Below are 26,099 nucleotides of genomic sequence, written 5' to 3'. Positions count from 1 at the left end.
TGCTCCCAGGTCCGTGTTAGCTCTTCACCAATAAGTGATCCTTTAACGAGGAAAATAACCACAAAGTTTGAAGAATAGGGTAGTGGCTCTATAGGTCCTTTTTCTTTTCCAGTAACATTTCCTTAAACATTTTTTAACATACCTGGATTTGGGAATATTCATTTCCTTTTTACACTGATGTTAAATCATAAGTTCACTGTTGCCTTCATGTCTATTTGCTTACTAGTTGTATGATCTAATCAAGGCCATGTTTTTGCTTATCTAATTTGGCCACACTACGTGGCTCCCGGAGGATCTGAGTTCTCCCCAGGATTGAACCCTGGTGCTCATCAGTAAGCATGGAGTCTTAACCCCTAGACTGCCAGAGAGTTCCCTCAAGGCCATGATTTTCCTTAACTCCTCACCTCCTGTTGGGCAGCTGGATTGCTTCAGGTTTTCCCTCATGTACTAAAGTGAACATCTTCCTAAGCATGATTTCCTTCTTTGGGGTAATTTTCCAGTGGAATTTCTGGAACTGGACATTTCTTGGGTCCTTGACTCTGTGTCCAGACTGCCTCCCCTGAAAGCCCACCAGCTTGCTGTGCCTCCAACAGGACCCACGTAGTACTTCGTGTGGCTCTGAGGTGACCTGGCCAGCTGAGCCGTGACGGTTGCTACAGGCACACCTGTACATGTGAGGTCTTGGGCTGTCTGGTTTCCTGGCCAGAGACCATTTCCCATGGGCCCGACTGGCCCCAGCCTCACTCCTGTCACCTAGATATCCGTTTCTGGAAAGTAAGTAGCCCTAGAACTACTGAGCAGCCTTGCCCTAGAGGCTTGTTGGCACCATCAGCTTCATGGGCCCTCGAAATGCAAAGGGAGAAGTTGGTTACTAGATCTCAGGGTTGGGAAAAGGGTCGCCTTGGCCCTAGAAGGCAAGATGGGGGCTTAACTGTGTGATCTTCCATGCAGATGGTGCCAACTGCCAGTCTTTCTCAGCAGCTGCCCAGCACTGCCCTCCACCACCCAGGGGATCTCAAGCCTGTGACTGTAAGTTAAAACTGCACTAGTAATTCAGTACAGTAGAGGAAAACTCCTTGAAGGCAAAAGAAATTCCAAGAAGTCAAAAGTTTAAGGGACTGTACAAAATGAAACAACGACCGGGGCCTCTCTGTGAAGCCAGGGCAGTGGCTTTGGCCTCAGGGAGAAGGCCAGCAGGGGAAACTGACCAGAGCTTCTAATGTCTGCTCTCCCTTGGGGCTAAGGTCAGATTCTCCTTACTGCAGAGGTCAAAGAATACCTGGACTGAGGAATTAAGGTGATTCCAGGTTTGTATCTCCTGGGATCTGGCAGAAGCAAAAATGCAAATCCTCTAGAGAAAAATATTAAAACAGCAATCATATCATATCAACCATATCAATCATATCAACCAAGTGTAAGTTGTCCATGAACTAAAGTTCGTATCCAAGCAAATGAGCCATTATGAGCAACAGCAGCACGAACAATAAACTGATTTAGCTCTCACCCCAGGTGGTGCTCGTGGTAAAGAAACCACCTGCCAGTGTAGGAGACGGGTTTGATCCCTGGATCGGGAAGATCCCCTGGAGGAGGGCATGGCAACCCACTCCAGTATTCCTGCCTGGAGAATCCCATGGACAGAGGAGCCTGGTGGGCTACAGCCCATGGGGTTGCAATGAGTCGGACACGACTAAAGTGACTTAGCACACACGCACACAACTTGGTTTGACCCAGAGGCGCCCAGGAAAGGACAGCCACCCCAGCAGTATCTGGACTCTCCAGACACTGTCCAGGGGCGATGCTCCAGGACATCTGTGCTGAGGCCATTCATCAAGCTTGTGAGGCCACCTGTTCAGATAGAGGGTATCGAAGGTCACTATGCCACTGCTCTTTATTCTGCTGCATCTAAACAGAATAAATTGGAGTGAGTAGCAAAAGAATTGTTGAAATTGTCACGAATCTTGAAGGAATCTGAAAAGGCTGCTTCTATTATGAATCATTACGTAAAGCGTTACATTAACGTAAAAAGCCTAAGTGACGCTACAGCAAAAAAGGTTTTCTTTCAACCAGTTGGATCAACTTGCTTGCAGTAGAGATTGGCTTGAACAATCCTCCCTGGAGCCATTGCTACTGTGATGAGTTTCCATTGCAGAGAAGGAAGGACCTTGTACAGTTTGCACCGCAGCTCCTTTAGATGAAGCTACTCCTACGGAAGTAAAACCTGTCCTAGGGACTTCGCTAGCAGTCCAGTGTCGAGGAATCTACCTGCCAACGCAAGGGACATGGGTTCCATCCCTGGTTCGGGAAGATTCCTCACGCTTCGGTGGAATTAGGCACGTGGACCACAACTACTGAGCTGCAACCCCTGAAGCCTGCACACCACCCTCTGCAACAAGAGAAGCCGCCGCAGTGAGGAGCCTGCACACCACCCTCTGCAGCAAGAGAAGCCACCGCAGTGAGGAGCCTGCACACCACTAGAGTAGCCCCTGCTCGCTGCAACGAGAGAAAGCCCACCACAGCAATGAAGACCCAACATAGCCTAAATTAAAAAAAAAAAAGGAAAGGTCCTGAAGAGCTAAGTAAAGGCCAAGTATTAAAACTGGAAGTTAAGACTGATCCATCAATCATGGGTGGAATGATTGGAGAGAAATATATCTGCAAAAATCAATATTCAGAAGTTGAGCAAAGCACTTCAGATTTTCAAAGTGTCGATTTTTCTGTCAGTGGAAATTCTTTTTTTTTTTTTTTAATTCTTAATCTTGGAGAAACAATAAAGTGCTTCCTGAACAGAAAAAAAATTTTTTTATTTAGACCCCTGGGACTTCAGATATTATCAGATACAGAATATAAAATAACTATGGAACCTCAAGATACTGCTACTGCTAAGTCACTTCAGTCGTGTCCGACTTTGTGCGACCCCATAGATGGCAACCCACCAGGCTCCCCCGTCCCTGGGATTCTCCAGGCAGGAACACTGGAGTGGGTTGCCATTTCCTTCTCCAATGCATGAAAGTGAAAAGTGAAAGTGAAGTCGCTCAGTCGTGTCCGACCCTCAGCAACCCCATGGACTGCAGCCTACCAGGCTCCTCCGCCCATGGGATTTTCCAGGCAAGAGTACTGGAGTAAGGTGCCATTGCCTTCTCCGAACCTCAAGATAGTGCTGGAAAAAAATAGCAGAAAGTAGGAGACTGACTAGGTAGATTTGAAGATAGGGGAATACAATCACTGAAATAAATACTCTGTGCACTATTGAACAGCAGATTAAATGAATCAAAATGAGTGATGTACGGGTCCTTGACAGAGAAAAGGAGATGGAAAAAAGAGTTGTTCCCCTTTTGGAAGGTAGGTTTCAAGGAAAGAGCCTTTCCAAATTTTACCAAGAATGCAGTCAAGAACCCTGCTGACTCAGTATAAAGGGAAATAACTGGCCTGAGATGATCCAGTCTCAGAATGAGCAGACATGCATTGATCTAAACCATCCTGCCCGTCTGTGCTTGTTCCTGATGCTGGAATTTCACGGTAGTGAGTTGGGTGTATCCTCTCCTCCACATCCTCCCTCCCAAGACCGCTGGGGAACCAGCAACAAACCACCCCCACCTTCTCAGGAGTGGCTTCATTGCCTGGTGCCAGGCGCCCCCTTGTGGCTAGAGTCAGATCTGCTGCCTCCCTCCACAAGCCGGCTTCCTGTCCAGGGAGCTGATCCCTGCAGCCTTCCCCTTCCCATCCCCATCAGCCTTTTCTGAGGCTGCCTATCTGTCCCATGAATTCAGCTGACTTTCTCTGGGCACCGCCTAGAGAGTTCCAGAAATGATCAGGACTCGGCACCTTCGCCTTCCAAGGGCTGAGCTCTGAAAAACCCACATCAGATCCCCCCTCCACCTCGCGATATGCTTCCATGGATCTTCTTGCCGTCTCCTCCGCTATCCTGCAGCTCCAGGGCTTGGCCTTGCTCCCTCGTCAAAGCTGCCACTGTCCTCCAGCCCTAGCCTGGTTTCCGTTACCAGAGAGAGTGGGAGATTTTGCTCAGCTCAGCGATGTTCACATTTGACAGCAAGCAGCTCTCCGTGCCAGGGAGCAGACCCAGCTGTGTGACTCACAGCAGGCACTTGCTTGCTAAGCTTCTGGTTCTTCCCGTGTAAATCGGGGAAGCTAATGGTGCCTTCATCACCAGGCTGTTGTGAAATGTGATCAAATGGGAGTCACCCCCAGCTCTCGAAGCTCAAGTCAGTAAAGAATCTGCAATGCAAGAGACCTGGGTTCTATTCCTGGGTTGGGAAGATCCCTTGGAGAAGGAAATGGCAACCCACTCCAGCATTCTTGCCTGGAGAATTCCATGGACAGAGGGTCCACCAGGCTAGAGTCCATGGAGTCACAAGTTAGACACAACTTAGCGACTACACCACCACCAGCAGCACCCAGCACAAGGCCTACCACCCAGGAAGCCGCTGTAAATGCTGGCTGCCATCACAACCTGCTCTCTCTGCCAATATGTGACATCCTTGAGGATTCACCTTTGTCCCAGTATCCCTCCTGAAGGCTGATGTCTTCCTCAAGTAGTATTCGTTTCAAGGATAACCTTTTTTGGCCACGCCTCGAGGCATGCGAAGAGATCTTAGTTCCTTGACCAGGGATGGAACCTATGCCCCCTGCAGTGGAGGCACAAGTCCTAACCACTGGACAGCCAGGGAATTCCTTCTTGAGGCCTTTTGTTAGCCATCCGAGTCTGTGTTAAAGGGACTTGGTGTGCATGTTTCTCTCTGAAAGCTGGAGGGGAGTGGAAGCCACCTAGACTGCTGCTGTCTCGCCAGCACCCGGCCTGGCCCCGAGCCAGGCCCCAGGTTTTGATGTGTGCAGGTGAGTCCCCAGCACAGGTGGGAGGAAGGTGAGGAGACACGTGCAGGGAGTTGATGAAAGGTGGGTGTGGCAGCGGCAGGAGGGGCTGGGATCTCCCAGCTTCACTGCTCTGCCTGCTCTTGACCCAGGTGCTGTCACCAGCCTCGGACATTTCACCATCCCCAAAACAGGGGCTGAGTGGTTGTTGAAATAAGCTGAAGAGCCAACGAGAGTGCACTGAGGGCCAGGAGTGGAAAAGCAGGTCAGACTTGATGGCTTTGACCTGTTGCTCGAAGGCTAAGGAGGCAGTGGATGGGTAGGGGAGGAGGAGGGAACAAAGGCCTCGAGGGGAGTGGCCGAGGTTGCAGACAGCCCAGCTCAGCTGAAGTGTTGTAGGCTGCACCTAATGAGAGTGGGTATTGATTGCTAAGAGCCTTGAATGCCAAGTCGAGATATCAGACTTGATGCTGAAAGCATTGAAAGGTCTTAGCCAGAAGGGTGTGGTCACCATGGCAATGTCTGAAAAGGCACACCCCCCCCCCCCCCCGCACCGCAGCCCTGTCTGAGGGAAACCCAGCGAAAAGCCTGCCACAGTTATCTCAACCAGAGATGACGCTGCCCTCTCCACTCAGCCCCTGCTTTGGGGATGGTGAAATGTCCGAGGCTGGTGACAGCACCTGGGTCAAGAGCAGGCAGAGCAGTGAAGCTGGGGGCCTAGAGGGAGGGCAGGATGGAAGTGAATGTGGCGTTTTGAGAGTTCAGTAAACACACGAGAAGGCCTGGGGCCCTCCATGCCCCTACAGCCCCAGCTCAGAACTTCATTCTCCCTGTAGCTGGAATTCCCGACTCCTCCTGTCCAGCTCCACACCTGCGCACAGCACTCACATCTGGTGATACCCAGCTCCCCGTTCCCTGAGAGACTGATCATTCGGAGTCCCCCCAACCTGGTCTCCCTGCCCCCCTCCTATCCCTGCTACCCTGGTCTGCCTGCCCTCCTCCTATCCCTTGCACTCCACTTCCTCCTCCTGCCTCCTTTGTCTGGAACATTCTCCCTGCTGTCTACCCCTCACCTCTGTCTGGAGACCCGCACTCATCTTTCACAGCTCTTAACCCAACATCACCATTTCCAAGCGGCCTTCTCAGACCCTGCAGGACTGACCCTCCCCTCCCCCCGCAGGACCCTCCCGGCTCCAAACGTTCAGCCAGGGAGGAAGGATGCAACCTATCTTTTTTTTTTTTTAAATAAAAAAGGTGTTAACTTCAGAACTCCATCACAGGGTGAAACAGGCACCCACTTGAGAGTTGTCAGCCTGAGCTGAAGAATTTCAGCATCCTGGTCCAAAGACGATGGGAAGATTGTTAGTGTTGAGGGTTTGCTGTTGGTGCTGTTTTCGTAGAGGAAACAGAAGGAATTGGAACCAGGCAGCCAGCCAAATTACTTCCTCCTAGGCAGGCTTCTCTAAGATAGACCCTGACCCTCCTCCAGCCACCCAGACCTGAGTGACTCAGGTGCTGGCAGCACTTTCTAGGAACTGCCAGGAGTCCAGGAAGTGTGGTAACCTGCTGGCCAGGGGCCCCCAGAGACCCCTGTGCTGGTTCCTAGCCTGGGCAGCTAGGCCAGTGGGAGCAGCTGTCTGTCCCTGCAAGTCTGAACTCCTACAGGAATCCCCAGAGAGAAACCTCCCACCCTAGGGCATCTATCCTGAGCTGGCACCGTCCAAACTGCCTTCCTGGCCGTGCCCCAGTGCCCAGCCATGACTGGCACCAGCAGGGCGGCCAGGTGCCTTGGTAAAATGGCACTCAGCCCACTGGCCAGCCACCCCTTAAAGCCTACCGCAGCTTCTGCAAGATGCAGTGCTTTCGAGGCCCAGCTGCCTCCCTGCCTTGGCCTTGACCTCAGCCCACCTCTGGCATCCCTTCCGTTCAGTGAGGCAAGCTCTCCCCGCTCTCAGAGCCTCAACTTGTACATTTCTTCTGCCTAAATGCTCCTGACCCCACACCCTCCAGACGAGGTCAAGAGGCCAGCCTGTGCTCTTGTGCGGCCACTTGCCTCCCCGCTAGAGCCCACGACCTGGGTAGCCCTCTCCCACCCACCTTCATGTCAGTCACCTCCCTCCATGCCCCAAGTCCCTTCCCTCAGGACGGCTCGAAGGAGGTCCACACAGCTAGAGGACTGACTCATCCAGTATTCTCCGGGAACTGCCCTCTGGCGCTGTCAGGCAGCAGGGCTGGAGACAAGTCCAGCCAGGAAGGGCGGGGGAGGTTCTATCAGGGGACAGGTCTTCTCACAGGGGTCAGCCATGCTCTTTGGGCCTTGAGAGGGCTCTGTGGTCTGCCCCCACCTTCATATCACACCTTGCTGGTAAGGGAAGGGGGCGAAGCTAGAACCCCCAGGATTTTAGGGGGGTTATGGCAGAGCCCATGTCCACTCTCCTTTCCCAGGAAAGATTTCAGAACTAGGCTTTGTGGAGTGAGAAGGTCCTGAATTGAGGGCACCTGGACTGGCCATGATTAAGTTCCCACTATCCACGGGCACGGGGACCAGGCCGCCTTGCTGAGAGAGAGAGAATGGAAGCAATGCCAGAGGTGACCACTGCCTTTATTGCCTCTGGGCTGGGGTTCAGAGGTATCTGGGGGCAGCAGGTGACTCTGGGCCCATATTATTGCTACCTAGCAAGGTCACCCTGGGGCTTCCCATAGTGCCCTGAGTACGGGTGGGAATAAGCATGCAAATAATATGCAAATAACATGCAAACCAATCCAAGATCCTCTGGAGGGCTCTGGTGCAGCCACAGGTGCTGAAAGCGTCAGGAGCCTGCCGGCCCAGGAAGGGGTGGGGACCCCCAGGTCCTTTGCCCACACAGCAGACTGATCCAGCCCAGTCTTGGGGATCGAGGTTGGGGGCGGGGTGGAGGACAGTTCCTGAGCATCAGCCCTGGCTCTGCTGCTGGCTGGGAAGAGCAGAAGCCTAGTCCCAAGATAGCAAGAAGAAAGCAGGCACCCACTAGGTAGCCAGACAGCCTCAGGCCACCTCAGAGAGGGAAGGGACCTGCCCTGGTCACACAGCAAGGCAGAGGCAGAGGGGACCAGAATCCAGGCTTCCTGAGGCCAGAGTATCTCAGAGGCCGAAGCTATAAGCAACAAAACACACTGTTAAAGAAAGAGGAAGCAAGCAGCCCAGTCTCTGACCCCTGGGCTATGAGACTCTCCACCAGCTGGCTCCGGGAGGCTGAGAGCCAGGCCCCAGTTACGGAGGTGGCAGCGTTCTGGTCTTGAGCTGAGTGGAGCTGACCAGTCCAGAAGCTCCAGGAGGAGGCAGGCAGGGCTCTGGGGTCCTTGGATTGCGCAGATCAGGCTCAGTTATTATTCATAATCCACCAGGAGGCTGCGGGTCAGAGATTGGGAGTCAGAGGCCATCAAGTGCCCACTGCCCTTCCTCAGGGGTTGGTGGCCACTGCCCACCTGGGAAGAACACAGTGGTGAGGGTGTCTGGAGCCCGCAGATGGTCAATGAGGATGCGCTGGAAGGCCTTACTGCAGGCGGACTGCTGGTGCCTGGGGAGGGCCGCAGAGGGGACCGAGGCCGGAGCTGGTCCCCAGTGACCAGGACCACATGGTTAAAAGCGCCCCACTCCCGCCTGGTCCTGCTGCCTGGTTTCAGATCTTGGTCCTTCCTCGTAGTGGCTCTGAGCCTCAGTTTTCTCCTCCATGAAATGGGGGTGCAGTGTGCACTTCACTGATACCGTGAGGATTACATGCAGTCACACACAAGGCACGTGGCATGGGGTGTGGCGTGGTGGGAGCTGTGTGTATTCACTGAGCACCTACCTGGCACCGGTCACTGCGTTCAGTTCTTTACATGCCAGCTCGTAAGGGTGACAAGAGGAGGGACTTAGCATCACTCCCATTTTCAAAAGGAGGCCACTGGGGCTCAGAGGGGTTAGGTAACTCTCCTGACGTCACAAAGCCAGCGAATAGGAGAGGATTTGAACCCAGGCTTGGTTCACTCGAGGTCCCACAATAAATGTCAGACACTGCTCCTACCTTCTCCAGGAAGCCTCGTCCTGCCAGAACTCGTACAGGGTGAAGGAAGCCTTGTCCAGCATCTTCTGGGCAGACACACTGCAGGGCCAAAGAGACGGCCAGGCCAGGCCAGGCCTGGGCTGCCACCACCCCTGCCCACCTCACCAGGGGTGTCTAATGAGAGCCCTGGCCCAGGACACCCAGCCCAGCATTCCTCCCTGTCCATCCACCCCACACCTTGGCTGCCACCACCCAGCTGAGGACTCACTGCAGGCAGTGGCTCTGGGACCCCGTGAAGTCCACGTAGCAGCACAGGGCATGGTGGAAGTCCTGCAGGGCTTCCTCTGCCACCTGCACCTGCCTCTGGGCCACAAGGATGTGCTGGCAAGAGAAGCAGCCTGGTCAGCTGGGGTAGGGCAGGTCAGTGGGTGAGGGCCCGCTGTGGCCTTCAGGAGGACCCTGCCCTTCTTGGCTTGCACCAGACCCAGCCAGCCCTGAGGTCAGGCTCCTGCCCCTACGCAGCCCCCAGCATTCCTGGCTCCATCCTCCTCCTCTTGTTGCCAAGGTTACTGCCTCACTCCAGCCACTGGCCAGCTCTCCTGCAGCACCCCACCACTTCCGACCGCCCCTTTCAGTTTCTGTCCACACTGCTCCACACACCCAGCTTTCAGAACTGTAAGCAAGGGACGCTGATGCCCATGGAGGGACAGAGGGCTTCAGAGTCACGAAGCAACGACCAGAACCCCGCACCTGCCCGCCAGGCCCAGGGAACAAAGGCTGGGCCAAGCCTGGAGAAGAGGGTGTATGTACAAGACAGAGGCTAGGGGTGGCTAGCCCCATGATCTCCTCACTTCACGGCCTCCTCCCAGCCCCACACCAGCTGCCTGCCCCTCTCCCAGACTCACCGAGCTGGGCCCCTTGGTCAGCTCCTCTTCATGCAGGGGTTCCAGCCGGGGGGCCTGTGAGGGATGCAGAGCACGGGCCAGGTCCCCCGTGTGAGCCTGCCTTGCGTGGGTTGCAGACAGCTCCCCCGGCACAGGGCGGTGGCCGCACAGCACTCACCCTGCACTCCAGCTGGTCGATGAGCTCCTGGAGGCGGTTGATCTGGAGCCGCCACTGCGTCTCAGCCTCGGAGCTCTGCCCTGGGGGTCGGGCACGGGCCCCTCAGGCTGGGGGCTTCTCGGATGAATTGAGGGCGAGTGGAGGAGCAAATGCTGGGGCCCCGGGGGATGCCGTGCCCTCCCACCCCGCCGCAGACACACCTGTGTTGGAGGAGCCAGGAGACCAGGTGGATGACCGACTGACGCTCCGCAGGGCCCTGCGCCCTGCCCGCCGGCTGCCTCGGGGCCGGCTCGGCACCTCCACCCTCTCTTCATCCGACCTGAGGGGAGTGGTGGGTCAGTCCACTGCTCCCAGACCCATGGGGCCAAGCACTGGGGCCCCAGAACAGGCCTGGTCCCAAGCTTCAAGACATTGAGGTCCAGCTGCAAAGCCCACGCCTTCTCGCCCTCTCCTGACCTCCCTCCCTAAGAACAAGAATTTGGGCTCCGGGATGCCAGAACTGTGGAATGTGATGGGAGCTGGGGGACCTGACACAAGGAGATAACGGACATTCATGAACTGGACCCACAGGTCCAGGCGCAGGTGGCCGAGCTCCTCACGTACCGCGGGCCGTGGGCCTGGGCCTCCAAAGTGTCTGACGCCCCTTCCAGCGAGCTCTGCAGGGCCTGGAGCTGGCTCACCGTCTCCCGCAGTAGGAAGCGTGTCACAAACTGGTCCACCTTGGAGGCCCGCTCATACTCCTGGGGAAGAGGGGGGCATGGTTGGCATTTCCTGGCTCCAAGTATGTATTTCTGAATGGGGAGCTGCCCCCCTGCGCCCCACCACCTACCCATCAGAGCACCAGTGGCAGTGTAAAGAGCAGAGGGCCTGCAGACTTGGCATCAACAGGAGGACACAGAGTCTCCAGGGGGCAAGCAAACCCCAGACCCCGTCCTTGTCTGGGCCCGGCCTCTCACTGGGAGAGATGAGGCCAACACCCAGAGAAGCGTGTCCCATTCTCTGGGCCTCAAGAGCCCTTCCCTGTTGGGGCCGCCACTTTCAGCCAGTTAGGCCCCAGGCATTGCTAGACTGGGTGTGGGTAGGGGCTGGGGCAAGGCAATTTTAACACATGAGGAAAAACGGTGTGATATGGCCCCAGACTCACCAGCTGGCCCTAGACTCACGATCTTGGCATCCATCCATTCATTCAATCACTGATCCACACACCCCACACTTACTGAGCATCTCTTACTAGAAGCTATAGATAAAAGGCAGCGGGTCACATACCCCAGCGCTGATCCCTGTCTACACTGCCATTTCCCCCTAGCCTTTGCCAAGGTAGGCAGAGACAAGGAGGCCGAGCATTGCCAGGCCCTGCGCTGCCCACTCGGAACGCCCAGACTCCCCAGCTACCTTCATCTCCTCGTGCCTCCTCGCCTATAAAACGGTGGGAACAGCCGTCTCATTGAGCTGCTGAGAGGCTCCAATGAGTTATTTCTTACACAGGGCTCGGCCTGCTATCTGGTACACAAGTTCTCAATAAAGAACTGCTGTCCCGGGGTTTCCCTGGTGGTCCAGTGCAGGGGGCCCGGGTTCAACCCCTGGTCAGTCGGGGAACTAATATCCCACATGCCACACTGCCATTGTTTTTAGTCAAAAACAATACTAACAAGAAACCTGGCCACTTGTACATCGAATAGTCACAGATTTCCTGAGGGTCTCCTCACCGACACCTCCCTCAGCCCCATATACGCACTCGGTCCAGGGTGGGAGTCCCAGGGAGCTGAGGTGACCCCTCCCCAAGGGGCCCCAGAGGCAGCTTTGTCTCCCACCTGTGACCTGCCCCAGTTCAGACATCAGACGGGCAGACGGACAGGCGGCTGGGAACTCTCATTCTCACACGGGTCAGTGGTTTGTCCAAGCCACTGGACCTCCTGGCCATTTTTTGAGCTTCCTGAAATCCGTCCAATAAATTCCCTTTCTAGTGCTTAAGGTGACTGATCAGTTTCTGTTGCTTACAAAGAACCTGGCTGACAGCATTGCTTGCCAGGCCCTGTTTCCAAGCAGTTTCATTTAATCCTCATAGGAATTTACAGGAACCATCACTGACCCCATTTTGCATATGAGAAGACTGAGGCCTACAGAAGTGGATTACCTTGGCCAAGGTCACATGAGGGTCAGAGTCAGAATACAAACTCAGGTCACAGAAATTCCTCTCTCCTCACCACAAAGCCTTTTCATACTGTTCACAGGGTTCTCAAAGTGAGAATACTAGAGCAGTTTGCCCTTCTCTTTTCCAGTGGACCATGTTTTGTCACAGTTTTATTGAGTTACGCAAGCCCCTTTGCCACGGCAAGGCTGTGGTCCATGTGATCATTTTAGTTAGCTTTCTGTGATTGTGGTTCTCATCCTAGAGGATGTGGGACTGTAGCTCTTGCTTATTCTGTCTGCCAGACATCCTGGAGTGTGAAGTCAAGTGGGCCTTAGGAAGCATTAGTACAAACAAAGCTTGTGGAGGTGATGGAATTCCAGCTGAGCTATTTCAAATCCTAAAAGATGATACTGTTAAAGAGCTGCTGCACTCAACATGCCAGCAAATTTGTAAAACTCGGCAGTGGCCACAGGACTAGAAAAGGTCCAGTTTTCATTCCAATCCCAAAGAAAAGCAATGCCAAAGAATGTTCAAACTACCATACAACTGCATTCATTTCACATGCTAGCAAGGTAATGCTCAAAACCCTTCAAGCTAGGCTTCAACAGCAGATGAGCCAAGAACTTCCAGATGCTGAATTTAGAAAAGGCAGAGGAATAAGAGATCTAATTGCCAACATCCTTTGGGTGATAGAAAAACCAAGAGAATTCCAGAAAATTTTCTGCTTCATTGACTACACTGAAGCCTTTGACTGTATAGATCACAACAAACTGTGGAAAATTCTTAAAGAGATGGGAACCCAGACCACCTTACCTGTCTCTTGAGAAACCTATATGCATGTCAAGAAGCAACAGTTCCAGACGTGGAACAAGACTGGTTCAAAACTGGAAAAGGAGTATGACAAGGCTCTATATTATCATCCTGCTTATTTAACTTATATACAGAATACATCATGTGAAATGCTGGACTGGATGACTCACAAGCTGGAATCAAGATTGCTGGGAGAAATATCAATAACCTCAGATATGCAGATTATACCAATCTAATGGCATAAAATGAAGAACTAAAGAGCCTCTTGATGAGGGTGAAAGAGGAGTGTGAAAAAGCTGGCTTAAAACATTCAAAAACTAAGATCATGGCATCCAGTCCCATTACTTTGTGGCAAATAGAAGGGAAAACAGTGACAGATTTTATTTTCTTGGGTTCCAAAATCACTGTGGACAGTGACTGGAGCCATGAAATTAAAAGATGCTTGCCCCTTGGAAGAAAAGCTATGACCAACATAGAGAGCACATTAAAAATGAGAGACATCACTTTGCCAACAGAGGTCTGTATGTCAAAGCTATGTTTTTTTCCAATAGTCATGTATAGATATAAGAGTTGGACTATAAAGAAGGCTGAGCACCAAAGAACTGATGCTTAGAACTGTGGTGCTCGAGAAGACTCTTGAGAGTCCCTTGGACAGCAAGGAGATCAAACCAGTCAATCCTAAAGGAAATCAACCCTGAATATTCATCAGAATAACAGATGCTGAAGCTCCAATACTTTGGCCACCTGATGCGAAGAACTTACTCACTGGAAGAGACCTTGATGCTGGGAAAGATTGAAGGCAGGAGGAGAAGGGGGCGACAGAGGATGAGATGGTTGGATGGCATCACTGACTCAATGGACATGAGTTTGAGCAAGCTCTGGGAGATAGTGATGGACAGGGGAGCCTGGCGTGCTGCAGTCCGTGCAGCCACAAAGAGCTGGACACCACTGAGTGACTGAACACCACCATCACTAAGCACCTTACAAGCCATCACCTCACTCATCTTTAGCCCAGTTTTACACTGAGAAACCAAAGCCGGAAGTCACAGACAGAGTAAATGGAGTCAAGATTCATCTGTGGGTTCTGGCAGGAGCAGCTCGCAGCCTGGAGCTGATGAGGTCAACCCATGAGGTCACAATGTGGTCCCTGGGACAGAGCCAGGGCAGGGGGCCCCCAGCCAGAGGGCAGGGCAGAGGCAGCATGGGCTGGGGTCCCCAGTGGTGACCAGCCCTGCCATGGGAAACAACAGTTCCCACAAGAGAACCAAAGTGCCCAAGCAGGCCTGCAAGGAGAAGCCACCTGACATGGACAAGGCCCAGCGCAAACGGCAGTTCTTCAACCACCTCAAGGGGAAGAAGCCCAGTGTGAGTCCAGGGAACAAGGGGCAGCTGGGGTTTGGCGGACCTGGACAGGTGGGCAGGAGCGGATGCTGGGGGTCTAGGCCACGTAGCAAATGGAAGGAGTTGTGTGTGTGTGCTAAGCGGCTTCTGTTGTGTCTGACTGGTTGCAACCCCACGGACTGTAGCGCACTAGGCTCTTCTGACTATGGGATTTCTTCCCAACCCAGGAATGGAACCCACATCTGTCTCCTGCATTGGCAGGCGGGTTCTTTACCACTAGCGCCACCAGGGAGGCCCCTATGGAAGGCCCCTGTTGAGGCCGAGGGACTCAGGAATCCACGTGGGTGTGGATGGGGTCCTAATAACAGGTATCCCAGAAACCAGGAGGTGGATGAGACTTGGGAGCCTAGGAGGGTGTGCAGGAGACGGCTCTCCCAACCCGGAACAGATGGGTGGAAGTCCTGGCACGGCGAATCAGCCCTAGCGGCTGCCACTGGGGCTATGGGCACAGGGAGCTCCCTTATCCCTCCCTTTCCATTCCCCAGCTTCAAAACGTGTTACTTTCCCCTCTCTTCAACTAGGCATGAGGACCTGGGCCGGAACCGGGGTGGGTGAAGGATCCCAGCATCAAGGCTGGAAGGGCAGACAGGGGAATCTCATAAACTTGATCCGAGTTCAGGTCTCAGGAAGTCAGCCTGGGGTGGGTGAGGGTTTCCAGGTGGGGAGGCAGGGGTCTTGGGAGATGGAGAAGGGTGCCTGCCTCCCCCACCTGCCCCAACTTAGGCTGGGAGGACAGCGGGTACCCCGGAAACGAGAGAGGGCGGGCTTCTGGGAGACAGGACCCGGGTGGGTGAGGGTCCTCGGGAGGCAGGCGGGCGGAGCTCGTTACCCTCACGCCCCTGCCCTACCCCCAGACCAAGATCGTGCTGCTTTTCCCCCTGGACAAGCGGCAGCAACTAGCCGAGGCGACGGCAGGGCCCGGAGCGCGGCCCGAGCGGGCGAGCGAGGCTGTGGCGGACACCCCCGCGGGGGGCCCGGCGGCGGCACCCATGTTGCAAGGAGCTGGCGATGGCGCTGAGCGGCGCGAGAGCGCGCGCGCGCGCGAGATGAAGAAGATCCTCGTCCTGCTGCTGCTGCTGGACGCGCGGCTGCAGGAGGAGGGACGCCGCGCGGCGGGCGGCCCCGGGGGCGGGGCCAAGGCGGCGCAGGGCTGGCAGCGGCTCTACACGCGCCTGCTGACCGAGACCGAGACCGGCTGCGAGGCCGAGGCCGCCGAGGAGCAGCCGCGCAAGCGGCGCCGCTGTCCCCGCCCGCGGCCCTGAGTGCCTGGCCGGACCCCCTGTACCCTGGTCTGGCCCAATAAAGAGCGCATAGCAACGCTGGCGTCTGTAGCCCAGTCTGAGGCGTCGGGCGTGGAGACAGGGTTGGGGAAACTAAGGCCCAGAGCAAGACAGGGAAGAACAGGCGAATGGCTGTGGCCTGGGGCCCGGGCTGGTTTTGCCTTCTTCTTTCTTCTGACCCAAGTGTCAGAAACCCTGTGCCGCGCTGGAGAGGGGGCACCCTACCACGGTGGAGCAAGGGTTCTCCTCTCCCTGCGACACCTGGCCGGGGTCAGATCCAGCCACCAGGTCTGCCGATCCGACGGAAGAGAGCTTGGGCAAAGTCAGGCTTGGCCACGCTAGGAGAAGGAGAGACCTGCTTCCAGCAGAGGCCAGGCAAGTCCAAAAGTCTCCAGCACTCAACAAGTCTTTCCTAACTGAGGGAAAGTCCCAGGCAAAAAGCCACCACCGTGGGAAAGAACTGGGAAGGTCCACAGTCAGCAGAGTTTGAGCCTTAGACTCACATCCTGCCTGTGTGAGCACCCAGGAGGAGAGACTGGGGTCCCTGGTCCTCTGACCCCTCAATCCTACCCCACTGTGCCTGATGACCCCCCAAGGCAACTCAATCACCGTCTCCCCACCTACCCCACCCCATTCTCTTCCCCACACTGCACCCAAAGAGGCTTCTTCCACTTAATAAGGCAGTCCACACTTCTGCTCATAAGCTCACACTGGCTCTCCACTGCCCGCAGAGAAACGCCCAAACTTATTATTGGAATGTACAGGCCCAGATCCCCAGCCCCAGTCCTCCCCTCTGGGGCTTCTTAGTGACTTCCAGTCTCACTCCTGCTCTGGCCATACTGCCACTTGTGGCCTTCGATTCAAGGTTCACCTCCCTAGTTCATTCACAAGAGGCCTGGCATGCTTTCTGTGGGCAGGACCCAGCTGCTTCTCACGCTCCTGGGTCCCAAACCCAGCGCCAGACCCTAGTCATTCTTGTCCCCTCCAGCCATGCCAAACCTGCAGCCTGCTTTCCGCTGGCAACCAATCTCAAAATGCCCCTTTGGGGAGAGGGGGCGCGATGCGGAGGGGTGAAGGTCCCAGCTCACTAAAACCACAGGTATAGCTTCTTCTGAAGGTACACTTTTGTCAGCGTCAACACCACATTGCCTGCATCAGGCTGGAGGTCACACTACCCGTCACATCTCCCCCGCTGCTTTGTGAGAACTGACCCTTTCCTACCATCCACATGGGTGCAATCAAGATAACCACCTTCTTCAATGTGGCCACGTCTCCTGGCATAAGCAATTGGCCCAAGCCCAGTCCTATCAGTTCCTTCCCTGGGTCTGTAATTCAGGAACTGTTGTTCAGTCACTCAGTCGTGTCCGACTCTTTGCAACCCCATGGACTGCAGCACTTCAGGCGTCCCTGTCGTTCACTATCTCCTGGAGTTTGCTCAGACTCACGTCCACTAAGCCAAGGATGCCATCCAACCATCTCACCCTCCTCAGGAACTGGAGGAGACAATTTTTTCTACGGGAACATGCACAGGCTGAAGCCAGTCTTGAGAAGAATATAAACACAATGCAGACCCCAATGCACCTTTTGGGTCCCCCAAAGCCCGGCAGCCAGACCCTGCTTCCCGTCTTTTCCTAAGACCTGTTTCACTCTTGCCCTTAGTAGATATAAAACATACAAGGCTCTTGTGATCAAATCCGTATTTTAGCTTAAGCTCACCTGAATAGGTCTTCAGCTTGCAACCATAATGGTCCTAAAGAGAAAAAAGAGACTCTGCAGAGACATGACATGGCCTGTTTCCTGTGTTGGGGGAGGACCGCCTTTGGGAGAAGTAACTGAGCCCAGGGTGAGATTCAGACTCACTCAGTACACAGTGAAGGCAGCCTCAGAATTGAGTCACAAACTCAGGCCCACGTTTGTAAGCCTCTGAAAGTAGGATCCCTTTGTGGGCTACGTGGGCCCTAGAAAGCTAAGCTCACAGAGATCTTCAGGGTGGCTGGAGATCCATGATTAAGAGTTTTCTCTAGAGGAGAGAGGCTGCACATTTGTCCAGAGCTCATCAAAGTGGTTTGAGGAAGCAATTAAATTGGTTGTGCTGGCCCCAGGTGGCTCAGTGGTAAAGTATCTGCCTGAGAACGCTGGAGATGCAAGAGATGCAGGTTCAATCGCTGGGTTGGGAAGATCCCCTGGAGTAGGAAATGGCAACCCACCCCAGTATTCTTCCATGGAAAATTCCATGGACACAAGGGCTTGACAGGCTTCAGTCCATGAGGTCGCAAAGAGCCGGACACGACTGAGCGACTGAACATAAACACTGAGCACAGCTGGGTGGCTGAGACCACATCCCTGGACGTCAAAATCATTACCATTGGCCCTGTCCCGGGAGACAGGCTGGGTCTGGGCGTTTTCATCTGGGTAGAGGCTACGGAAGCACAGCAGATGCTGAGAACTGAGGTCACAATGAATCCAATCCAAGTTCTTTTCCTTGCTTCTTTGACCACCCCCTCCCACCTCCACTAGGAACCACAGTACTTCGGTCATGCCCAGTTGAGAAGTGCCAGGAGACCGCTGGAGGCTCAAGGGTCAGGCTGGACTCCTGGGTTCCCAAGCGGAACAGATGTCTGGATAATATTGCCACAAAGGCCTTTTATTCCCAGAGGCTTCTCAATCTCTTCAAGGATTTGGCCCGCCCCTCTCATCATCCATCTAAGCAAGAGCTTGGGGGGGGGGCGGAGCCGCACTGCTGAGGCGGGTCCTCAGAGAGAGGGGCCTTGAGCCGGAAGAGGGGGAAGACAGCCCGAGGCCCAGCAAGAGCGGAACCTGACTCTTGAACCAGAGGCCGGGCCTCAGGCCCAGAGGGGGAGCCAAGTCAAGGGCTGAAGAGACCTCTACTCAGGTCAGAAGAGTGGGACCTCGGGACCAGAGGGCGTGGCCCAAGAACAGAGCCCAGAAAGGCGGGGGACCTGGGCCCAGGAGGTAGAGCTTCGAGCTGAAAGGCGGGCCTCCATCGAGGCCAGATGAGACGCGGTTCTCAGGCTGAGGGCGGGTCCGAGCCTTAGGGGGCCGAGGTTTTGACTGCAGGGCTTGCCGGCCTGAAGATGGCTTCGCTGTCCAATAGTCGCCGGGTCCGCCGGCTGTCCTCGTTGGGCCACGTCGCGGTGGTAGTGGACCAGGGTTCCGGCTTCACCAAGGCGGGCTTCGCGGGAGAGGAGCAGCCACGCCTGGTACTCAAGAGCTCCAGCCTGGTCCCCAGTTGGGACCGGCCCGTGCTGCCCGGGGTGCCTGGCTGCGAGCTGGCGGGCGGCATCGCGCGGGCACACCCCATCAAGCACGGCGTGGTGGTGGACTGGGAGGCGCTGGAGGGGTTGTGGGAGCGCCTGCTGGTGGGCGGCCTGCGGGTGTGCCCGGACGAGTGGCCGGTGCTCGTGAGCGACTCCCCGTCGGCGCCACCCGTGGGCCGCGAGAGGGTGGCCGAGCTGCTGTTCGAGGCCCTGGCAGTGCCTGCGTGCCACCTGGCCAGCACCGCCTTGTTGGCGCTCTGCTCCGTCGGCGCGTTCAGCGGGCTGGCCCTGGAGGCGGGTGCGGGCGTGTGCCATGCCACGCCCGTCTATGCGGGCCACTCGTGGCACAAGGCCACCTTCCGGCTGGATGTGGCTGGCAGCACCCTGTCGCGCTACCTGCGGGAGCTGCTGGTGGCAGCAGGGCCTGACCACCGTCTGCAGGCCCTGCCACACAAGATCATCACGCAGCTCAAGAAGCGCTGCTGCTACGTGTCGCTAGACTTTGGCGGTGACCTCTGTAACCCCGCCCGCCACCACCCAGTCAGCTTCTACTTAGGCGGTGGGTGCACTGTCTGCCTTGGCAGCGAGCGCTTCTGCTGCCCAGAACCCCTCTTCCAGCCGGGTCTGCTAGGCCAGGCTGAGCCGGGACTGCCCATCCTGGCCTTCGGGGCACTGCAGAGGGTGCCTGCAACACTACGGACACGGCTGGCCAACACCGTGGTGCTGGCCGGTGGCTCCACGCTTTTCCCTGGCTTCCCTGAGCGCCTGGAGCTGGAGCTGGAGGCCCAATGCCGGCAGCACGGCTGTGGGACGCTGCAGCCGCGCCTGGTGGCCAAGCCTGGGCGCGGGACAGCGGTGTGGACGGGCGGCTCCATGGTAGCCTCGCTGCGCACCTTCCAGTGCCGCTGGATGACCCGGGCCATGTACCAGGAATGTGGCTCCAGGCTGGTGCACGAAGTGTTCCACTGAGTCCTGCTGGACTGGAAGGGGTGGCGCCACAAGGGGGCGCTGCAGAGGCAGACGCTCGGCAGGCTGAGCGCAGCTGTCAGAGGCACTGAGTGCCAGATAAAAACCTCAGTGATTACAGCTGGCAGAGTCGTGTGGTGATGGGTCACCTTCTACGCCTTTCTGGGCCAGGAGGGGGTGGTCAGGAACCCTGGGGCTCTTACTTTGAGCTGCAGTGTGAATTCCCGCTAACCAGTGCCAGTTCAGAGAATGCCACTAGAGCTGCCCACCCCCAGGCCCTGTTTCCATGGCAACAAGGAAGGTGCTGCCCCTACTGGTGTCCAGGCCACAGATATGGAAGTCATCATAGCATACCAACCCCTCATCATGTAGCATTCGGATCCCCATCCTGTGCCAAGGTCCCAAAGGTGACCCTTGGAAAAGCTACTTGACCCTATGTGAAAGCAACCAGAAGGGGAAGTCCTGTCCTCAGCTGATCGGTAACTCACAGAGAGCCTCAGTTTCTCCTTCTGTAAAAATGAGGTCAGGCACAATTCCAAGCCTGCTCACTGCTCCCTCCTTGCCCCCTCACTCAGAGTTATGGGACAAAGAAAGGTGGAGACATCTCTTACAAGGAACACAGAAAGGGAAGGGTAGGTTTCGGTGTTTTTAAAAATACCATCCGAGGGCCTGGAGCCCTGGCTGTGAGCACTGTTTATTCTGTGTGCACATGTCCATACTATACACAAACATGGGTGCACACATGCCTGTCTACTCACGCATGTCCTCAGGCTGTCCCCCACCCCCCGCCACCAAGCTCTACACACCAGCATGGGCCTGTGGATGTGTGTGAGCCTGCCCTACCCGCAACCCATCCCTGCTGGAGCTGGGCTTGATACCCCATAACAATCAAGTCTGGTCAGTAATAAAAGCAGCAGCAGCTCCACTTATGAAGTGGCTATTGTAAGCCAGGCAGAGAGAGAGCAAGACAGACAAAACTCTCTGCCTTCATTCTCCTTTAATTGTCACAACGAACATCTGGAGGTAGGTTCTATTAATATGCCCAGTTTACAGATGAGGAAACTGAGACCCAGAAAGGTAAAGATGCACAGCCAGAAAGTGGAAGCCAGGCCTCTAGCCCCACAGCCCTGAGTCCAATGATGGAGGCTCCCACAACACAGCAGACACCCCCAGCCCTCATCCTGCCACCCCCCTGCAACCATCAGCCCCTCCACTCACCAGCTTGGTGGTGTCCATGGCAGTGAGCACAGCACAGTTGAGCGACTCCAGCGCCGCCAGCACAGGCCGGTAGACACCCAGGTGTTCAGAGAAGTAGTCTGAGGGCAGAGGAGATACTCAAAGCTTCCTGGGGTACATCCCCCCATTTACAACCTAGAATTCCCCAGCAGCCAACCAGGCCGTATGCTCTGAGCCCAGCCCAGCCTGCTCCATCAGAACACCAGCAACACCCACCTGCCCGGGAGACAAACACCCCCATGGGCCTACTCACCGCACAGTTTCTCTGTCTCCAAATTGCTGCAGGGAAAAGAGAAGGCGTCCTTCAGACCCTGCTGGTAAACTAGGACTGACTTTGAAGCCAGCGGTCCTTTCCTCTCCCTGCCCAGCTCAGCCTGACATGGAGGCAACTTCTGACTCTACCCCACGTTACGCTGCTCAGTGGACAGAGATGGGGTACTACCAGCCCACCAAACAGTGTCTAAGGGGGAAAATTCAGTCCCGCTCTCAACCTCCGAGGGGATTTCAGGCTGGGGGAGACAGATGTGGACACGGGCCAGAGAGGAGTGGTTAGAGCTGGGAAGGAGAAGTCAGGTCTGTGGAAGCGCAGAAAACGCATGGAGTACCTGTAGGTCAGGGAGGGCTTCCTGGAAGGGAGGCTCCCTAAGCTAGGCTTTGAAGGACAAGGAATTTGACTGGTGTTATCTGGTGGTGGTAAGGCAGCAGCAGTGCAGACAAAGGTCTGACCCAAGCTTCAGAAAATGGGAGAGCATGGGAGCCTAGAATTTCTTTTAAGAAGAGGGGAGTAGGGGGAAGTAAGAGGGAAGGATAGCTGCACACACGTGTGCACCCACGTGAGGAAGCAGGAGAAGGCAAGCAAATTCGCACAAAGGCCTGAAGATGTGGGAGCACCTGCATCCATGGGTGGGAGCAGGCAGGGCCCAGCTGTCCCCAGGCATCCGCTGGTCGCTCAGCAGGAAGCGGGAGTGCTGGGGGGGCACCTGTGGGCTGAACCATAGGTGGTGACTCAGGCCTGGCTATTTTGGGGTCCCAGCTGGAAGCAGTGTGATGGGCAGGACTGGAGCCAGGGAAGGGGTAGGTAGGCGGGTAAAGCTGGCACTTAGCCCTGGCACTCCTTTCCCCGTGCCCCACCAATCCTCCATAAGGAACCCAAGCAAGCAGGGGACACAGAGCGGTAGGGACAACCTGGGCTCACATCTACACGCGGCATGTGCACCCCAACCCCCATACTCACTCAGCGGGATGCCCATCAACACCACTGAACAGCTCTCGCAGCTCCCCGGGGCTGAGAACCCCATCGGCAAAGTAATTCTGGAATTCTTCAAATGAGAGCTTCCCGTCATCTGGGGGGTGGGGGTGGGCACAGGGAGCAGAGTCAGTATCTCTGAGCCCTGGCTGCACCCCTGCCACCCAATGGAGGCCCCCTGAAGGCTTCGCAGTATCTCATAACCACCCAGCCAAGTGAAATGGGATTCTGGGCTGGAAAGAAGGCTGGCCGTTGGGGACCAAAGGGTTGGGGCCCCCAGAGGTGCCCACTTCAAGCAACAGGGCCCACTTGGCCGGCACCCAAGGGACAAGGCAGTGCATATGTGGCACTCGGCAGTGACTCAATGTTTGCCAAATGGAGAAATAAATGAACAACTGCCTCGGGCACAGTCAGATCATGGCAGGGCCTAGATGTCACTTGGAGGAACCAGGGCTGGGTCTCCGCCCACATGGCTCCGGGTGGAGGGGACCTCCGTGCTCTGGACCCAGGCCCTTCACAGAGAAGCTGCAGGGAGTCAGATGAGATCTTCCTAAGAGCAGGGCCCCAGTAAGAAGCAGCATGGCTCAGGAGGGAAAGACCTCCCCATCACAGAGGCTGCCTCCCCATCACAGAGGCTGCCTCCCCATCACAGAGGCTGAGATCATAAGAGCACTTGGCCAGAGGCACCGGGGATTTGGCCTGCGAGGTCTCTAAGCAGATGGAGTGGGAGAATGGAGCTGGGGAGCGCCTGAGCCTCCCTCCCTAGACGGAATGCTATGAGCCAAATGAGACCACGTGCCCTGATCAACCGGCTGAAACAAATTTGAGGAGACCCAGGGAGAAGAGGCAAGGGGTGGGGACCCAGTCCTCTCTCAAGGAGGCCAGGTGAAGGTGAGGTCAAAGCTGACGGGTGGTCTCAGCTCAAACCCTCCACTGGCCCATCAGGGCACCGTGGGCTGCTCTGAGTCATCTGTGGGCAGCAACCTGCCTGCAAGGTCCCCTGATGGCTCTTGCTTTAGCTTTCCAGATTTTGCCAGGCCAGCATCTGAGACTGCCCAGGACTCAGGGCATCGGGGGAGCTGACTCCCTGGACCTAGCTCTGCCCTGCCCACACCCTCCCTGCATCTAGGTGGTTGGTAATATGGAAAGTTACTGAGCTCTCTAAGAATCTACGATAAAATCCCCCACAGCCCTGGATACGTGACCACACCCTTCCAAGCCTCTCACAGAGGAAGCCTAGAACCAGGCATCGCATAGACCCGGGTTGAAGGCCCAGCACCTCCAGCTGTACCTCTCTGGGCCTCGGCTCCTTTGTGAAACGGGGTGAGGACTTCAGCAGTGGTGAGGAAAACAGGAGATCATCTATAGAGGTACCCCCCACCGGGCCAGGACAGGGCGTGAAAGTCAGCCCCCACCTCCAGCCTCTGGCTAAACCACATTTCCTCCACTCTCCCTCCTGCCAAACTGGATTCAAAACAAAAATTTCCTCCGAGAAGGACACCTGGGTTGATTCTTCTGATTCGGGTCCTCTCAAGATTTCTCTCCATTCTCAACTGTGCCCCAAACCCTCCCCGGAGCCTCTCTGATGGCCCTCAACCCCTAGCATGGGACTCAGGGGAAGCCACACTCACCATTCTTGTCTGCTCGGCGGAAAACCTAGAGGACAAAAGGGCAGGGGTGGGAGCTGGGAGCTGGGAGGACAGAACCACCCGCTCCCACTCCACAGAGCCCCAGCTGGCAGGCCTGCCCCCTGCATCTCCCTTCCTCCTGCCCAGCTTGGTCCCACCCCCTGCCCAGCTCAGCCCTCCAGGGCCTTTTCCAACAAGGGTAAGAGCACACAGCGGGCCCCACGGCTTGCTCCCTTCTCCCGCAGGGCCTGGCCTTGTGGGGGGTGCTCCAAGCTGGCTCTCCGCTTCTTCACCTCCCACACCCGCGAGTCAATCCTGAGTTCTTTCTAATACATCAGCCCTTGGAACGGTCCCAGCTTGAGGCAGGTGGGGAAACTGGTCAAGATGCGGCCGGAAGATCCTGGGCACCCATCCCAGACCTGAACCCCAACTCTGCTGCGTGGCCAGGGTTCGTCCCAGACTCTGCCCACTCCAGGCTGTTTCTCAGTCAGCTTCCTGAGACCCTGCCATGCAGGCGGTGGCTAGCCCTTCCTTTGTGGGTCCTGTTTATTCAGTAACATACCGGGGAACAGCCCAGGGTTAACCCTTCCAGGGCTGGGTCTTCCTATGAGGCCAACTCAGTACAAGGGTCTTGGGCAGGCCCGTGTGCGTATGTGTGTTGTACGTGCAAGGGGAGTAAGAGGCACAGAAAGCAAGGGTGGACAGATGGTATTTATGGAGAAACAGACAGGAAAGACAACAGAGGTAGCAAAAGTGGAGTCCAGACGTGGTCCTATAGGGACCAGAGACTCCTTGGTCACCCAACACAACCCAGCAAAGAGGGCACCAGCAGGTCTGGCAAGGAGGGGCAGGCCAAAGCCTGGACAGAGACCCCTGGTCTGCTCCAGATTTGGAGTGCCCCTCCCCTGGGGCTGCTTTCTCGGGGATGACTGTACTCCCTGGCCTGAAGCCTGACTCACAGAAGGCTGCCACCGGCTCACTCAGGGTCACAGAGCCACCCAGGGTGGCCTGGCCAGGACAGACAGACATACTGGGGGGGTGGGGTGGGGGCTGAGAGAGAGGGAGGGGTTCTAAGCTGTGAACACTTGAGGACATCAAGGGCCACACCCTAGTGCACCCCTGCTTCCGTGTGCGAGCTGGAACACATCCCTAACCCTCCAGGCCTTGGTTTTTCCCTCCAGGCCTTGGTTTTTCCATCTGGGAAATGGAAGGGTCAGGTCCCTTCCAGCTGAGAGGGCTCTGGCCAAGGTGCTGAGTCACTAGGGACACTGGAGAGGGGGCAGGAGAACAACCTTTCCCACCCGAAAGGGACCTCTGGGAGTGGGGACGCAAGAGGAACAGGACAGGCTGTGCACAGGGGTGAAAGGTGGGGAAGGGGTGCAGGTGAGTGACCCAGGCCAGGCCAGGGAGCTCCAGGTAGGAGCTCACAGGGGCTGCAGGGCCACCTGCCAGGCAAGGAGAGGATATACAGACCACAGAGGGCGTGTGGGGGCAGCGCCGACCAACTCTGGGATCCCACAGCCCTTGGGTGGGATCTGAGGGGGTCCGGGGTCAGCACTAGGTCAGGAGTCGGGGCCGGGGGGCTGCTTCCTCTCCCAGGCCCCCTTGCCTGGTCAGTCCAGCCTGGGGCTGCCAGAAAGGGACACCGTGGCCGCTCCCGGGACCAAGAGTTGACAGCCCCCACCGGGCCAGACACATACATGGGGTGGTTTGGGGTCGGGGGGGCCGCGGGGGCAGTGACACTGAACAAGGAGAGATAAGCAGAGAAAGAGTGAGAGGCAGAAGACGGGACACAAAGGCAGCGAGACAGAGAGAAGGGAGACACACGGAAACAGAGAGCAAGAGAGAAATCGTGAGAGAGACCCAGAGGCCGAGGCAGAGCCCCCAACAAACCTGGAGGGAGACACATGGACGAGGGGAACGGAAAATCAGAGTGAGCGAGGGCAAGGAGACAGTGAGGCTGTCCAAAGAGAGCGGGGCGACCCCGCGGGAGAATGCCCACCCCCAGGGCCACAGCGCCGGCGCCCCCGGCCCGCTCCCCACTCACGTCCTGGAAGAGCGCGTGTCCGGCGGGCCCGGCGGCGGGCGCGGGCGCGGAGGGTCGCGGGGGCTCGGGCGCGGGCGGCCGGATCAGGCACACGGTGAGCAGCCCCGCGCACGCCATGGTGCCGCCACCCGCTTGGCTCCGGCTCGGCTGCGGCTCCGGGCT

The 26,099-nt window shown here is 56.4% G+C and overlaps 2 protein-coding genes and 1 pseudogene across 3 annotated transcripts; 2 read left to right on the top strand and 1 right to left on the bottom strand.

The window, feature by feature from the left end:
- The window catches only part of LOC120869445, an 8,445-nt pseudogene extending 339 nt beyond the window's left edge, over positions 1–8,106 (top strand).
- On the bottom strand, positions 7,411–26,099 carry NECAB3 (N-terminal EF-hand calcium binding protein 3). 2 transcript variants are annotated; one of them, XM_040247520.1, is made up of 13 exons: positions 25,938–26,099; positions 23,894–23,918; positions 22,251–22,359; positions 21,270–21,295; positions 20,999–21,096; positions 10,518–10,654; positions 10,115–10,233; positions 9,915–9,994; positions 9,758–9,811; positions 9,121–9,233; positions 8,874–8,951; positions 8,293–8,384; positions 7,411–8,215 (listed from the first exon to the last, which is right to left on the bottom strand). In XM_040247520.1, the coding sequence occupies exons 1-13, from the start codon at positions 26,052–26,054 to the stop codon at positions 8,187–8,189; spliced, it is 1,077 nt and encodes a 358-aa protein (XP_040103454.1). In that variant the 5' UTR covers positions 26,055–26,099; the 3' UTR covers positions 7,411–8,186. The 2 variants fall into 2 exon arrangements, with proteins under 2 accessions (XP_040103454.1, XP_040103455.1); XM_040247521.1 differs by lacking the exons at positions 21,270–21,295; positions 25,938–26,099 and having other exon boundaries at positions 23,894–25,892.
- On the top strand, positions 18,632–19,783 carry ACTL10 (actin like 10). Its single transcript, XM_040248726.1, has one exon. It carries the CDS (start codon positions 18,632–18,634, stop codon positions 19,781–19,783), a length of 1,152 nt encoding a protein of 383 aa, XP_040104660.1.

The sequence above is a fragment of the Oryx dammah genome, unplaced genomic scaffold, assembly GCF_014754425.2.
Source record: "Oryx dammah isolate SB20612 unplaced genomic scaffold, SCBI_Odam_1.1 HiC_scaffold_10, whole genome shotgun sequence".
NCBI lineage: Eukaryota > Metazoa > Chordata > Mammalia > Artiodactyla > Bovidae > Oryx > Oryx dammah.
This window is presented reverse-complemented; position numbering and strand designations above follow the sequence as displayed.